Below are 16,117 nucleotides of genomic sequence, written 5' to 3' on the forward strand. Positions count from 1 at the left end.
TTAAGAACTCTTAAATATGACATGATACATAATGAGTGAGTAATATCATCTGTATATTTAAATAATAATAATAATAAATTTTATATTTTTTTATTTAAAATTTTACTTATTTCACACTAGTCTCATCAAGTTTTATTTAAATATTAAAATTCTAAAAAAGGATTTAGGTACGCAGAGTAGCATTTCTCTTTGTGAATTATGTTGTTTGACAATATTTGTTGTAGTTATACACCGGGTGTAGGAAATTGCTCACTGAATATTGCTTCGATTTCGATTTTTTTTTATTTGATAAAAAATGCAAACTGGGCCCAAAAAGAGTAAGACCCAAACAGAAAGCGATCTTCCCCAGGTAGAGTGAGAAAAATTAGAGACTCCGCCCAAAGCCCAAATGCTTTTGGGCCTTAAACATTAAGCCCGATGGGTCAGGTGAACTGAGCCCAAAAATCATGAACAATGCGCTCTAATCTGGTACTTCAGATTCTGATTAGATTCGAATAATCGGATCGAACTACTAATGACTAGATTACATTTTGATTGTTCAGTAGGCCCAAATTTGAATTCAAGTCCAGAGAAAGCCCACCTTACAAAAAGCAGTACAAGTTCCCTCCCTGTATTCCTAAATAATGTATGTACTTTATACTTTATTTCAGGTGAAGTTTTACAATATACTGAAGCAAAGGTTGGCATTAAGATATTCATATCAGTAGAAAAGAAGAGCATGCAATAACACTTCTTTTCATAGAGCAAGATATACTACCAACACACAATGTCACAACTCACAAACAATGAAAGGCAATAGCAAAGACTAAGAAGAACAGTTTGCTTCAAACAGCTCCTTTCCACTTTCATAAGAAGCACCGACTAACTCGTTTCGATCATCTGTCATCTTCTGCACAAAAACACAATAATGATGATCACAAGAGATCGTAGATTTGGAGAAAACTTTGCAGTAGGTTTTTAGGGGGAAAAAAATTAGCTTAATAAACAAGCCCGTTAAGGTCATTGCTTCTCATTTTGATGCAATTTTAGATACCAATGGTGAGAAACAAGTTTCTTCGGCTTGGCACTGGAAAAATTCAAGGTGTTTTAAGAACCGCCGTTTTGTTATCTAAGCAGCTCCTTCGTGGCCTTAAGAGAATTCGGTATCCCAAATTATTGTCATAATAAATTAAAACAAGTACAACGATGATAAACATACACCAAATCAAGAAACAGAAAATTTACCTTTTCATCAAGCCGCTAGCTTGGAATCCGCCTCATTTAATGCACGAATGAGATGGCTAATACGGTACTGAAGCTTCATGTTCTCTGCTGTAAGCTTTTGAATCTCCTTTGAAGCCTACAAGTAAACGAGTAAACAAGAGAGAACAACTTGCTTTTATTCTATATGAAAACGCCAGACGATTATCTTTTGAATGGGGCCAACCTTCTCCCTTTCAGATACAAGCTCCGCCTGTGCGATTTCAAGCTTTGATTCAAATTCCTTTATGATGGTAGAGATTTCTTTGCTACTAGTGTCCACATCGCCTAAGAGGTCGCAGTATAATATTATATGCAGGAATTACTATACAATAACAAGTTTCAACAGTATAGAGAATACCTTTCTCAGCAAGCGCTGACTCTAACTTCGCTAAGCGATCCTGCAACGACACGTAACTAGATAAGACATTGGAAGAAGCTCGAAAGGCGTATGTGTGTCAAAAACAACAACTAAAAAACCAATTCGTGTAGGCCAAACCAATATTAAGGAATTTCTTTGATAGATGCCCTAAAATTCATGTAGACGACAGCTTTTTGCTGCTTGACCTACGCCGTGACTTGACATTCGAAACGATTTTCTCTATTTTTACATCTTAAATGACATAAAGATGCTGCAATATGTAAAAGAACTTCAAGATAAGATCAAGACGCATTACTACATTCTGGTATTCAGTTGTTTTTCAGCTACAGGCCATCCGAGAACATCTTTACATATAATTGAGACCAAAAATATAAGGGGTGTACCAAGATAGCGTTATCTGGCCCGTGAATTCCGAATATAATACACAATTACAATTCTGTACAACTATCTGCATGTTAGTAGGGTTTTCGCTCTATCGAACTTGACCGATGTAAAACCTCGAAAAGTTTGTGTATCTTATATTGGCCATCGAATATGCACACATACATATCCGTGTTAGTAGGGTTGCGGGGGGGGAGCATTACTCGTCATTTGATCAAATTATTACGAATCCCATTGACGGATGGTTACATAAAAAGCAGATTAGTATGATATTCATCAAAACTCAAACTTCAATTAGATAATACGAAATAATTTCTATTCTCCAAAAATTTAAGCTACCGTAGAACGGTATTTTTCTATCATATTGAACACCATCCCCCGCGTCAGTGCTCGAAACTTTTCGATAAGCCCCAGACGCAGACTCGAATTAAATTCAGACTCAGAACCTCATACTTAGATACCATTATTCTCGAAAAGCTTAGGATATTCAACACAAATCTAAGCATATCTTAATACAACCCTTCGAAATACTATTCATTTTGTTCAGTTCTCCTTCCATTCAAATAGATTAAAATTGAAAATTTTACTGATTCCAAAAGTATTTTCAAAATTTAGGGATTCAACAAAATCCGAACTTATTGCACGATCTTCTCATTGATTAGGGTTTTCATAAATGATGATTGTAAGAGATTTTGGAGGGAGAAAAGGAGCGGGAAATGGCACCTCGGCTTCGGAAGCCCTTTTGTAGAAGGGTTTGAGCACCTCTTCCATGTTCTTCGTTTTCTCCACTTCCTCCACCTCCGCCATGTCGCCGGCGCCGTAAACCCACTTCCTCCTCCTCTGCTTCCGACGAAGTCGGGGTCGCGGGCGCGGAAGTGGGAAGGGTTTATGTAAACGGCTGAGTCGCGCAAATGTGTTCGAGCTCGACCCGAGTTCGATTGAGCCCGAAATTGGAGTCGGGCTCGTGTTGCCACTCGACCCGATTAGCCCGGTCTCCACCCGGTCCGGTTCTGGTTCTGACCAGATTTGGTTTTTCTTTTTTCTTTTTATTGTCATAAGACATAGAAAATTACCACTATCTAGTACAAGTACAGTTGGTTGGTATCTAAAACATAAAAGATAAAATTGGGAGTCCAGATTTTTCTATATGCATGTTTAAGATTTGAATAACTTAATATAATTTTCAGTCTGGTGAGTAAGAAACATATATTTAAAATAAAGTAATGCTACATGTACATTTATTTTATTAATTTTTAATACCCTAATATTTTAAAAAAAATAAATGTCAGGGGATAAAATGTACACTGTAGGATATACAAGTAGCAAGTTTCTTTACAATAAGTCTTAACGACGTATTTAATGTTTGTGCATGTTCAAACAAAAAAATTTGTGTCTAATTCTCAATAAAATAAAATATCTAGAATATATGTGCTTTTGTAATATTAATTTACCTAGTGAGAGGTTCAATAGATCTTATGCAATTATAATTTTGATAATATTTGACGGATTCTTCAAAAATATTTTTAATGGCCATTTTCTAGTTTGGGTTGACTTTACTTTTATACCATGGTTTCTTTCATTTATATTTCTTATAAGTTAATAATTTCACATCAATTTTCATTACTTTATCTGGCACATAGAAATTACTACTATTTATTAATAAAATAAAATAAAAAATTTAGTTGTTCCAGCAATATATATTTTTAACAATCATAATTAAAAATTATATATTTTTAATTTTATCAAATTATGCACCAAATATGCAAGCAAAACGGGCCTTCTAATTAATAAATTCGCTTTGAGAATTGAGAGAAGATATCTGTTAAATAAAACTTATGGAGATTAATTGCTAAAATACAAAAATTAAAAATTTATATTAATGAAGAAGTTAAATTCATGGGTCTTTAGACCTGGCAATCTCGACCCATACCCGCGGGTTATCCGTAAATTTGCCGGTATGAGTACCAACTTTTCGAACCCAAAAGATTACGAGTAAAACGGGTAGGTACCCATTAAACTGTAGGCATTTTGGATAACCCGCAGGTACTCACAGATACCTGCAAATATATTTTCTTAATTAAAAGACATATATTTTGTCGGCGTGCCCAGGGAACGAGACATCCGGGGCGTGACACACGCCTTTTATATTACGAATTTTTTTTGCATAAGACTTTAAATATTTTTATTGTATGTAATGATATTTTAAATAATAAGTTATATTATACTTTTAAAACTTATATATATGTGTTATGTATTTAAAAAATATAAAAGCAAAAAAGAAAAAAAGATTGCGCGTAACCTGCATAACCACCCGCGGGCGGGTATGGGTAAAGATGTTGCATATCCAAAAATTTACAGATAAATTTTACACATGCCCAAATAATCCGTGGGTATAATGACCCGTCCGTGGATTACTCAACCCGCCCGTTTGCCGGATCTAGTTATATATAGAGAGCTTACTATAAAAAAAAAATAATTTGCAACTATTTATGCATATTTTTTTTTTCCGTCTCCTCAATCAAACACCAAGCAAATTTTAAATAATAATAAGTGGCTAGTAAAATATTAGTGTTTTAAAAATCTGTTGGAAGTAGAGATGACAACGGGTCGGATTCGGAGCGGATTTTAAAAAACCCGAACCTGAACCCGACTCCAAACCGGAGACCCGAACCCGAACCCGAACCCGAACCCGACGGATTTTAAAAATCCATATCCAAACCGGAACCCGACCAAAAATCCGAAATCCGAACCCGAACCTGAACCCGAAAATTTGAACCCGAAACAATTATTTCTTTTTTCAATATTTCAAAATATATTATATTAAACCTAAATTTTTAAAATACAAATTAAATTCGGGTTCGGGTCGGATACAATCAAAATTCATATCCGAATCCATATCCGTTGGGTTTCTACTTTTGATATCCATATTCATATCCACCGGATATATCTGTTTCATTCGAATTCGGATTCGGATAAAATTTCGGGTATCCATACCCATTGACAACCCTAGGCGGAAGCGGTGGTGTCCCACCGTGACCCAGTCCATAGGCCTATTCGTTTGAACTGGCGATATAACCGGTAAGCCGGTGAACTAGCCCAATTTTCGTATCATCGTATCGAATGGCTCGATCGACTCAATTTAGATTTTTCGTTTGAGAAACTTTGTAAGATATATTCATTTATCTTCATTATTTATAATTTGCAAATTAATAATTTATGACACCACGTGGACATCACTGATTCGACCAACTAAACCGGTCACGTACTACAGCTAACCTTTTTGTACCAATATTTTAAATTTCACAATTAGTTACGAATCGAAAAAGATGTTGGGTCACTGATTCAACCGGTTGAATGTCACTATGAACTACCTCAACAATGACATTGTACACACTCACTATGCTTACTCTCGAACATTGTAACGACCCAGCCCACTAGCAACAATAACTCGTTGGGCCCAACCACAGCCCAAAATACTTAAGCCCAGTTATTATTACTAGTGTCTGAGTCAACCCTATTCCCATCCGATGTGGGACTATTGGGGTGTTACAGACTCCCCCCGTTAAGGTCCTGACGTCCTCGTCAGTCCAATCACACACAGCCCAAGATCACCAGGCTATGTGAGACTCGTCTCGCTAGCCCGTCATCCAGACCCTGGCTCAGCCAAGACTCGCCACACATGTCCAGCTGGTGAACCAGCTCTGATACCAAATGTAACGACCCAGCCCACTAGCAACAATAACTCGTTGGGCCCAACCACAGCCCAAAATGCTTAAGCCCAGTTATTATTACTAGTGTCTGAGTCAACCCTATTCCCATCCGATGTGGGACTATTGGGGTGTCACAAACATGTCGGATCGTTGGCACTAATCATTAATCCCAAAAGCTCGAGCTGTTAGAAATACGCAACCAATTCACTTAAAGCGTACAGAAACAGCGCCCACGGATCTCGATTGTGACTCGGCCCATCTGGTCTCACGCCACTTTGGACATGACTCGGCCCAACCCAGCCTCACGCCATTTCGAATATGACTCGGCCTACATGACCTCCCGCCATAGGATAGGATGCTGGTCCATTTAAGCCAACACAACACACCATAGAAATTATGATGAATTAATCATTTTGTTTAGGCCATTTTTTTTTTTTAATTTCAAATAAGTAAAAGATCTTTACCCTTTGAGGACTCAATGGGGCAACATTTAATTGTATAAGATCTACTCCCTTTCTAGTTGGTTATATAACTTATTTTTGTAGTCAACTTAAAGCTTAAAATTTTTGTCTAGTACCCAATACATGCTCCTTAAATTGAGGATATAATTCACAAACTCTTAAAACAATTCAATGGACCTACCAATTAAAGTTGATGATTAAATAAAACAAATTTTGGGTCCTTCTCAAGCATGAGAATGGACCAGGCTGGTATGAGCTCAAGCCAACATGTTGGGTCACATTTAGTTGTGAGACAGCTTTATCCTTTACAGCCTTAAAGAAGATCAATTTAGCCCTTTAAAATTGGGTTCTCACATACTATGTATTAGGTGGGAGGTGACAATTTTGGGATTGATTACTATCGCTGTATAGTGCAGATGGTAGGTATCCTCATTGCTGGCCCAGTGGGCAGAAGTTCAATTCGATTTGATTCTCAGCATACATATGTTTATTAAAAGGAGAGCGAGAGAGAAAATGAAACAAAAAATTAATGTCACTTAGTTCATCGATCCTCAGATGTAAATATTGATGGAATATTAACCTTACTGATCGTATCGTTAAGAACTTGATAGTTGGTGTATGATGTTCCAAGTTCGATGCCTAGTTACTTTACATTTCTAACTAAGTTCATTTCTAAGAAAAATATACGAAGCAAACAGTTTGTTATCTTTCTCTCTCGGCAAAAAAAAAAAAAAAAACTTTAAAGCTTTATAGAAATTATTTGAAATCATTTCCCTCCAGAGGTCTAATTAAACATTATGCTTCTAAAAGTTTGATTTAGAGAGAGAACAACTGCGAAAAATGGAACAAAAAAATCATTTGTTTCATCGATTCTCATAAAAAAACAATAGTCCAAGTTTTACTTATTGAATCAAAATTGCAAAGTCATGAAAAATTGCGATCGCCACCGCATACAATTAATGCAAATACTGTATGTTATCTTCTTTTATCTTAGCCTCAGTTAGAAGATTTTTTTTTTCTATAATTAGGGGAAAAATAAAAAGTTATTGCAATTAGTAGATTAATTAATAAAATCTAAGCTTTGTGTGCCAAAACCACAGTCATTAAGTCCTAATATTCTCCTCTTTTCAAATTAAGGAGTTATGAATGATGAGATGAAGCATTAATGCAAGCCACTATGCAATTCCAAGTCCATTAAATAGAGGAATATTGAGAAAAATCACTACAAATTGAGGTTAATACCTCATAGAAAAGCAAAATGAAGTTGCTACTTTTTCTCTTCTTTTTCTTTTTCCTTTTCTTCTTCATCATCATCATCTTCTTCGCCTTCTTCGGACAATACCATTTTGCTAAGAGGACTAGGACCAAGTTTTTTCCTTCTCATAACATTCCTCTTCCTAATAAACTCAATTTGGTTCCTCCTAATTCTCAATTGCATCATTGCCTCTTCTTCCACCACAAACCTCCTCATTAGTATATCATCCCTCAACGATTTCCCGCGAAAGATTCTCCGGTTTTCCACCGAACTTCTCGTGCTCGTACTCAGGACTGATCTCTCTGTGGGCGCCACGAAGGATTTCGACCTCGGATAACTGTAACTTCTTCGAGGGGGGACGTCGGCATGGAAAACCTCATTGTAGGAGGAGATTGGGGCACATAGACACACGCGAGTGAACGATGACGCCACCTTTAGGGAAGTGCACTTCCTCAGCTTCGGTTTTTCACAGTTCGGTGCGATTCCGTTAGTAGAAGATCTTATGGGAGACTTGGTTTGTGGCTTCCATAGGATTAATATGACCTCCATCGCTCTTCGATACCACGACTTTCTAAGGAAGAACAAGAAAGAATAGAACATAGGGATCAATGAGCCTAATGAGCATAACATACATGTAGTAGTACAATTTTTCAAAAGGAAATGTTAACAGTAGGATATATGTGACCAAGTTCATGACACTAGTCATGTCCATATATAAGCAATTATATGTGACCAACAATTGAAAGAGAGAAAATATTGGAGAGAGAGAGAGAGAGAGAGAGAGAGAGAGAGAGAGAGAGAGATTTACTTACCTTGTTTGTGGGTTCTTGGGCTCTTGCATTAACAAGGAATGGAGAAACATGTGGGGAGATAAGAGGAAGTGAGTTAGTGGAGTTTCTCTATTGAGTTAGCTAGAGTGGTGTGGATTGAGCTAGAGAGTTAGTTTGTTAAGAGATTCTAGAGTGGCATTTTGGACTTTTCCTTGATCACTATACCTTTCATTCTTTTCTTTATTGTAGCATGCTTTTGCTTTGATAGGATTCCTTACAAGGAGAGAGAGAGAGAGAGAGAGAGAGAGAGAGAGAGAGAGATTTGAACACTAATTTGAATTTGAGTGAGAAAAGTAGAAAAGCACAAGAGAGCTAGGTACCTCCTAAAATGTACATAAAATAATAACTATTGAAGCCTCACTATATGTTTATGTTACATCACCAAATTTTATATGGATCTAAGTAATCAAGTTACCCATTCGTCGATCGTGTCGATCTAACCGCAAACACTTGGTATCATTTCATTATTAGCATGAATTTGCCTAACTAATTCTAATGCATTAGAAGTCCCTGAACACAATTACTAGTAACATAATTCTTGATAAGAAAAAAAAAAAGCACAAATAAGAAACAAAGGGTGCAAGAGAGAGAGAGAGAGAGAGAGAGAGAGAGAGAGAAAAGAGAGGCAAAAGTAGGCATAGTGGTCTCCACAATTGNCCCGTTTGCCAGGCTGTGTATTTATTCCAAAAAATTTTCTTTTTCTTTTGGCTAAGGTTTTCGGGTATCAAATACACTGTTTGGGAACAAAGAGGGAAAACAATGGCTTATTCCCGTCGTTCCCGAACCAAACGCTTATATATTTTTTTATTTTATATTATGACCGAAGAGCATATATTTTAACTAACTTATTATAACATAAACAACTTAATATTATTTATTAAAAATAAAAAAATATTTAATCTTATTTTTGTTACAGCATCTAACGTAATCTCAAGACCTTAAAGTTCAATTGATACTAAGGTTCATCAAATGCTGGTAGACAAAATAAAATTCGGACAAAAGAATGTAAGGATACATTTTTTTATATATTTTTTATCAAACCGTGTAAATATATCGCAATCAACTCACTACCAATATAAGCAAAATATATTATACATAAAAATAAATAAAATATTTTTATACTGTATTTTTTTGTACGTAACGCAAATTTTCCGTAATTTGAAATGGAGAGATACAGAGAGTATTTTTATACTGTTTGGTTCTAAAATAACAGTTTTTTTGAAAACTAGTATTGCGATTTTAAAAGTGCCTTATCTAAAACATACGCACTCGTAAAAATTAATTATTTCACATAAATTATTTTAAAAAATAGGCCAATTTGTATAAAAAATTATTAGTTTTGAGTTTTTGCTAAATTATGTCATCTTTTTGAATTTATAGATTCAGATCAAAATTTTAAAAAACTGGTCAAAATACTCTTATTTTTTTCTCTTTTTTTTCTCGTTCTTTTTTTTTTTCTCCTTTCCGAAAAGGATGGCGAAGGTGAAGGCGGAGACGGAGGCGGCCTGCCTCATCTTTACTTTACACGTTCTTGCCCCCGCTCTCGCCTGTGGACCCTTATCTCGCCTTTCTCACATCCGATCCTGCTTTTTTTAGTGTTTTCTTAAAAAACAAACAACTTCTTGGCACCTTAGCCCACTCCCAAACAAAAATACAGTGGTCCAAAAAAATGTGCGCAGGTCATGACCGCAACTCGACGTTCAAGCCAACTCAACCCGTAGCATCCAGATGGCAGCAACTAGTTTTTGTTGGGTGTAATGTCACATCAAACCACACCATACCCTTCAAAAACCAGGGAACAGTATTCTCTGCACCCGGTGTAGCAGTACATCCGTAGTCCGAGCTTTTTTTTTTTTTTTTTAAGTTGTCGACTGAACGAACTCCAAACATAGAAACAAAAATACCAACTCAAATTTTAACCAAACATGCTCCTCTACAAATATTATTGTCCAGTGTCTTTGGCTTCATTTAAGTCTCTTGTCATATTTCGCTCAAAAAATAATTCTATTATAAAGTTGGTCTCAATTCATTATGTTTCGAACTATAACAAATCACATATAAAGCGATTTCCAACATCTAAAGTCCTTTTTAGGAAGTTTTTTATTTTTTTTAATATTTTTTTATATACAATAGTGTAGAAATAGATAAATAGTGAATTATTCGTGAGTTCCAAATTAAGTCAAAATAATTTTCTATTATATTTATTGTATATAAATTATTATTCATCCTCATTAAAATTTATTTATAGCAAGTTATCAACTTCGTTCATCAGAATCTGAAGAAATCAGGCTGCAAATTTAAGATTTTAAAAATAAAATAAAATGCAATTTTGTGTATCATATCGAGATGTAAACTGTACACCAAGAGCAGGGAAAAGATGTCTGTTTCCAGCGGCTGCCGACACGGCGACACGTGGACGTCGCACATGCGATGCGAGTTTATGTGTAACTCCCTGCTATAATAAGTGTTACGTTAAAGAATATCTTCCTCGTATGATTTCATGTGAAGACAAATGTCCATGTTTTTATCATTTATTTATTTATTTATAGAATTAAATTACTATATTATTAACAGTAACATGCGCTTAGTGCTATTAAATTTTTAATTTTTGAATAAAAAAACATGCGATTAGAATGATAGCGATTCTCGATTAAAATGATAGATATAGAATTAAGTAGGTGGTTGATTAAATAGTATAATATTATGGATAAAATTGATTAAAAAGATAACGGCAGAAAACTCGATAGCACTAAATACTTGTATTATCGATAGTATAATAATCAAACTCCATATATAGAGAGAGAGAGAGAGAGAATTGAGCTATAATACTTTTGGAAGCACAACTCATTGGTGCTATTAGGTTTCTAACTCTTGGATCTACTCCTTATTACTAATAGCCTTTGGATCAAACACTATTCCACTTACCACCATCATTTCAACCCTACATCTCTACATCCAAGGGTTAAAAACTCAAAAGCACCAACCTATTAGTGCTTTTGGGAGTATTCTAACTCTACTCTCTCTCTCTCTCTCTCTATATATATAGCTAGTTTTGTATAAATATATATGTATAGTTTAATTATTTAGTATCTTTTGTTTGCAGTCTTAAACATAATCATATATTGGTAACTAAAATATTAAAATATGTAAAAGTTGATAATAATTATTACTAACAAACAAAAGAGTGAACTTCTTAAAAATTCACATTTAAAGTATCTAATTTCCTTTTTAAGTTTGATTTCCATAGCTTGTCTTTTTTAATAACTTTAAAAATTATTGTTTACATCAGTATTTTTGTCTTCTATTTTAATTTTCATAAATCATTTTAGTATGAACTTATTTATTAAATTTTAACAAAGAATTAATTTATTTAACTATTTAAAATAGGAGATAGCAAGGAGAGACATAAATGATGCACGCTGTAATTTTGTTCTGCAACTATATGACTTAGTAAAATAAGTATACATTTTATATACTTATTTATTATTTATTTTATTTTATTTCTATTCTTATCTTAAGTCTTAACATATGTGCGCGTGGAATGTTTTGTGTTTTACTCAGGAACCACGATTAATCCGTTTTAACAGATCAGTAACGCGCATCAAGTTTCGTGCTAATCACGAAAATGCCCCGTTTCTCGTGCGATTTGACTGCGGATTATGCTCTAATTAAAAAATCGCATCCGTAAAAGCTATAAATAAGAGGTGCGTGAAAGGGTTTTGTTCTCGACGTCTCTTGCTTCGAGGGTGCGGCTCCACCTCGCGGTTGGGAGAGAGAGAGAGAGAGAGAGAGCTTGGGGCTTTTTGCAGCGTTTCGCTGCGGATCTCTCTTCGAGTCCCCCCAAAGGTTGGATCTCTTTGCATCTTAATCTCTTTTTGTTTTCGCCGATCTGGTGGATTTAGAGTTAGGGTTTGAATCCGAATGTATATTTTTAGGTTCTGGTTTTCTTATTGTGGTGGGTTTCGATCTCTTTAACGTTTATTAGGGTTATGGTTCTGATCTGATGTATTTGTTTAGTTTTCAGATTCTGTGTAAGGTTTGGATTAGAGTGTTTGTTGGATTATTGGATCGATATCTTCACATCTCTGTATGCGATCTTCCTATGCCTCAATCTCGTTTTTTATCTGATGTGATGGATTTAGGCTTAGGGTTTTCATCTGAAGTACGTGTTTAGGTTTCGGTTACTGCATAGGGTTTGGATAGGGGTGATTGTTGGATTATGGTTATTTCACGTTGAATCCCTGTAAGATCGATATCTTTACATCTCTGTATGTGATTTTTCACATGTTAATTTCCTTTTTCTTCGATCTGATGGATTTAGTGTTAAAGTATATGTTAGGTTTTGGTTTGGAATAGGGTGTTTGTTGGATTATTAGTCCTTTCTGAATTCCCGCAGGTTCGATATGTTTTCATCTCTGCATGCCATCTTCTTACATATTAATCTCCCCTTTCATCTGATCTGATGCACTTAGCGTTAGGGGCTTGATGATGCATATGTTTAGGTTTTGGTATATTGTAGAGGGTTTGGATTAAAGTGTTTGTTTGATTTTTTTAGTTTTTTTTTTCTTTGATATAATTTATTTCTTAAGGTCATATTCTTATAGGCGGGCTTCTTTATTTTGGGCGCTGTGTAGGTTATAATTCAATTTTCTTTTCCTTGACAAAACTTTTTTTTGATTACTATTGTTTTTTATCTTGTTTATTACCGCTTCATCGTGTCTCTGTTACTTGCCCCTGATTAAAGACAGATTTGTTGCACGAGGTTTTATGCACTAGAATGTAAGACGATTTATTTGCATGAATTTTCTTTAATTTGTTTGTCTTTTTTCTTAATATTATTTAATTTGATTATGGTACAGTTAGTATCTTAATTTATAGTATATTGTTGAATTTTTGTTTGTGTATTTTTATAATTTTAGTTTGTTGAATTCTGAGTTGCCTGTTGGATAAAATTTATTTCATTTATTCTAAGGCAGACTGTTCATGTTTTAATCTAATATTTTGCTAATATCTTCTTTGAGTCTGAGAACTGTGAAATTTTGAATTTTTACTATCTGGTTAATGTGTGGTACATGTTGAATTCTGAAACCTCTTTACTCTCTTTAGTATTTCATCATATTATACATTGTTGGATGACTGGCTTAATATTTGTTATAGAGTCAGTATATTCTTCACTGATATTTATATTAATGAATTGTTATTTCTTTTGGTCATTACTATCTTTTAACTCTCAATCATTATAATCACCCGGTAATTAATCCTAATATTCCCTGCGTTGTTTAAGTCAATGTATTTAAGACCATATGGACTGGAATTAGACTTGTTAGATCGCATATCTTAGTTGTGTTTGATGTGAAAGCGAAGGTGTATTTGATAAAAGAGATTAAGATGCATGCTGTCAATAATTGGATTGCCTTCATTTTGAGGATTAGGCTGTAATCAGCGCTGGATACAGTTTACTTGCTGTCATTATTGGCTTTTAACATATATTGTGTTGCTAAATAGTTTAGTTTCTCTGACACTCTCCCCAGCTATGCTATTTTCTTTAGCAGGTTTCTTCTGTTTTGAAAAATTGCTTTCTTACCATTTGCTCAAATTTTGTAAACATTTATTTATTGCTTAATATCTTGTGTATGGTTTGGATTTTTTTTTCTTATATATGCAGACAAATACAAGCTTTACTCGAAATGGCCGACGGCCACGAAACCGACAAGAACATTGAGATATGGAAGATCAAGAAACTAATCAAGGCACTCGAAGCTGCAAGAGGCAACGGAACAAGCATGATTTCTCTCATCATGCCGCCTCGCGATCAGATCTCACGTGTTGCTAAGATGCTGGGGGACGAATATGGGACAGCCTCGAACATCAAGAGCAGAGTCAACCGCCAATCTGTGCTGGGCGCCATCACCTCTGCTCAGCAAAGGCTGAAGCTCTACAACAAAGTCCCTCCCAATGGACTTGTCCTGTACACTGGGACCATTGTGACTGAAGACGGCAAAGAAAAGAAAGTCACAATCGATCTCGAGCCGTTCAAGCCCATCAATGCATCGCTATATCTTTGCGACAACAAATTCCACACGGAGGCTTTGAGCGAGCTTTTAGAATCGGATGACAAGTTTGGTTTCATAGTAATGGATGGGAATGGAACACTCTTTGGCACTTTAAGCGGCAACACCCGTGAAGTTCTTCACAAGTTCACTGTTGATCTTCCTAAGAAGCATGGAAGAGGAGGGCAATCGGCACTTCGGTTTGCTCGACTTCGGATGGAGAAGCGCCACAACTATGTGCGGAAAACTGCTGAACTAGCCACTCAGTTTTTCATTAACCCTGCTACAAGTCAACCGAATGTGGCTGGATTGATTCTCGCTGGCTCAGCTGACTTCAAAACCGAGCTAAGCCAGTCCGACATGTTTGATCCCCGCCTCCAAGCAAAAATCCTAAATGTGGTTGATGTCTCATATGGCGGTGAGAATGGCTTCAATCAAGCAATTGAATTATCATCTGAGATACTGTCAAACGTGAAATTCATACAAGAGAAGCGATTGATTGGAAAATACTTTGAGGAGATAAGCCAGGACACTGGGAAATACGTCTTTGGTGTGGACGACACCTTGAAGACACTCGAGATGGGAGCTGTAGAAACCCTAATTGTGTGGGAGAATCTGGACGTGAATCGATATGTGTTAAAGCATTCTGCCACTGGGGAGAATATTGTGAAGCATTTTACCAAAGAACAGGAAGCAGATCAGAACAACTTCAGGGATTCTGCTACAGGGGCCGAGCTCGAAGTGCAGGATAAAACTGCTTTACTGGAGTGGTTTGCTAACGAGTACAGGCAGTTCGGCTGCACTCTTGAGTTTGTGACCAACAAGTCACAAGAGGGATCTCAGTTCTGCAGGGGCTTTGGTGGCATTGGTGGCATCCTTCGCTATCAGCTTGATGTTAGGGCCTTCGACGAGCTGTCGGATGAGTACTATGATGATTCTGAATAGCAATCAATCAACCATTCACTGAACCCGGTCCGGGAGGAGCCTGAGCTGGCCCAGCCCCGGTCCGGACGCGCTCCTGAGGGGTCACGCACTTCCTCGGGGAAAAATTAATGGTTTGCTGCTTTTGACTGTTGCTATAGACCATGTGCTTATCTATCAGTTTTCCTTCTGCTAGCTAATGGGTGTTCATACTTTTGATTTCAGGAGCAGAAGGCCATAATGAAAGTGATTTCTACAGGATTGATTAATCTGCTGGAATGATGATGGCACTTCATCAAGGAAAAGATTTCTCAGCTATTCGGCATATGTTATGGTGGTTTAGTATTGCAGGGGATACAGAAAATTGGGCTATACATGTCCAAGTTATGTTTTCCTATCTGTGTGTTACTATGTTGTGTCTGCTATTGTGGTATGAGTTGGTGAGTCAACCAAGTCCTACTGTTTAAAGCTTGAAACACTCGTTTGGTCTGGTCGAGCCGTTTAATTAGCTATGAGTCATAATATTACTGTCCTGGTTGAGTTTCACTCTTTATGAAGACTCTGTCGTGAACTTTTAATAGTCTGAACAATACATAAAGTGTGCATGTGAATCAAAGTTGTGCTTTTAGAATGTTTAAGAGTCTGAACAATAAATAAAGTATGCATGTGAATCAAAGTTGTGCTTTTAGCATGGCAGGGAAGAAGGAGATTGCTTTCTAATGTCTATAAGGGCATGAATATTTGATTGATCGGAATCTTGAGGATCAGGCATTTGTGTTCTTCTTTTGACCAGCATTTTTTGCTTTGAATTAATTGTTGGTTAAGTGTATTTAGCTTCCGTGGTGTTTCCTGGTTGCAAATGTTATTTCCCTTTTGGTGAATGGTGGT

General features: G+C 36.0%; 3 protein-coding genes across 3 annotated transcripts; 1 reads left to right on the forward strand and 2 right to left on the reverse strand.

The window, feature by feature from the left end:
- LOC109709246 lies at nt 612-2,902 on the reverse strand. The gene is made up of 5 exons (XM_020231379.1): nt 2,726-2,902; nt 1,601-1,640; nt 1,427-1,527; nt 1,225-1,339; nt 612-889 (listed from the first exon to the last, which is right to left on the reverse strand). The coding sequence occupies exons 1-4, from the start codon at nt 2,807-2,809 to the stop codon at nt 1,232-1,234; spliced, it is 333 nt and encodes a 110-aa protein (XP_020086968.1). The 5' UTR covers nt 2,810-2,902; the 3' UTR covers nt 612-889; nt 1,225-1,231.
- LOC109709525 lies at nt 7,350-8,437 on the reverse strand. The gene is made up of 2 exons (XM_020231801.1): nt 8,241-8,437; nt 7,350-7,999 (listed from the first exon to the last, which is right to left on the reverse strand). Exons 1-2 carry the CDS (start codon nt 8,288-8,290, stop codon nt 7,441-7,443), a joined length of 609 nt encoding a protein of 202 aa, XP_020087390.1. The 5' UTR covers nt 8,291-8,437; the 3' UTR covers nt 7,350-7,440.
- Nucleotides 11,957-15,969, forward strand: LOC109708644 (eukaryotic peptide chain release factor subunit 1-2-like). The gene is made up of 3 exons (XM_020230451.1): nt 11,957-12,104; nt 13,924-15,363; nt 15,455-15,969. The coding sequence occupies exon 2, from the start codon at nt 13,946-13,948 to the stop codon at nt 15,251-15,253; it is 1,308 nt and encodes a 435-aa protein (XP_020086040.1). The 5' UTR covers nt 11,957-12,104; nt 13,924-13,945; the 3' UTR covers nt 15,254-15,363; nt 15,455-15,969.

The sequence above is a fragment of the Ananas comosus genome, linkage group 4, assembly GCF_001540865.1.
Source record: "Ananas comosus cultivar F153 linkage group 4, ASM154086v1, whole genome shotgun sequence".
In the NCBI taxonomy this organism is placed as follows: Eukaryota; Viridiplantae; Streptophyta; class Magnoliopsida; order Poales; family Bromeliaceae; genus Ananas; species Ananas comosus.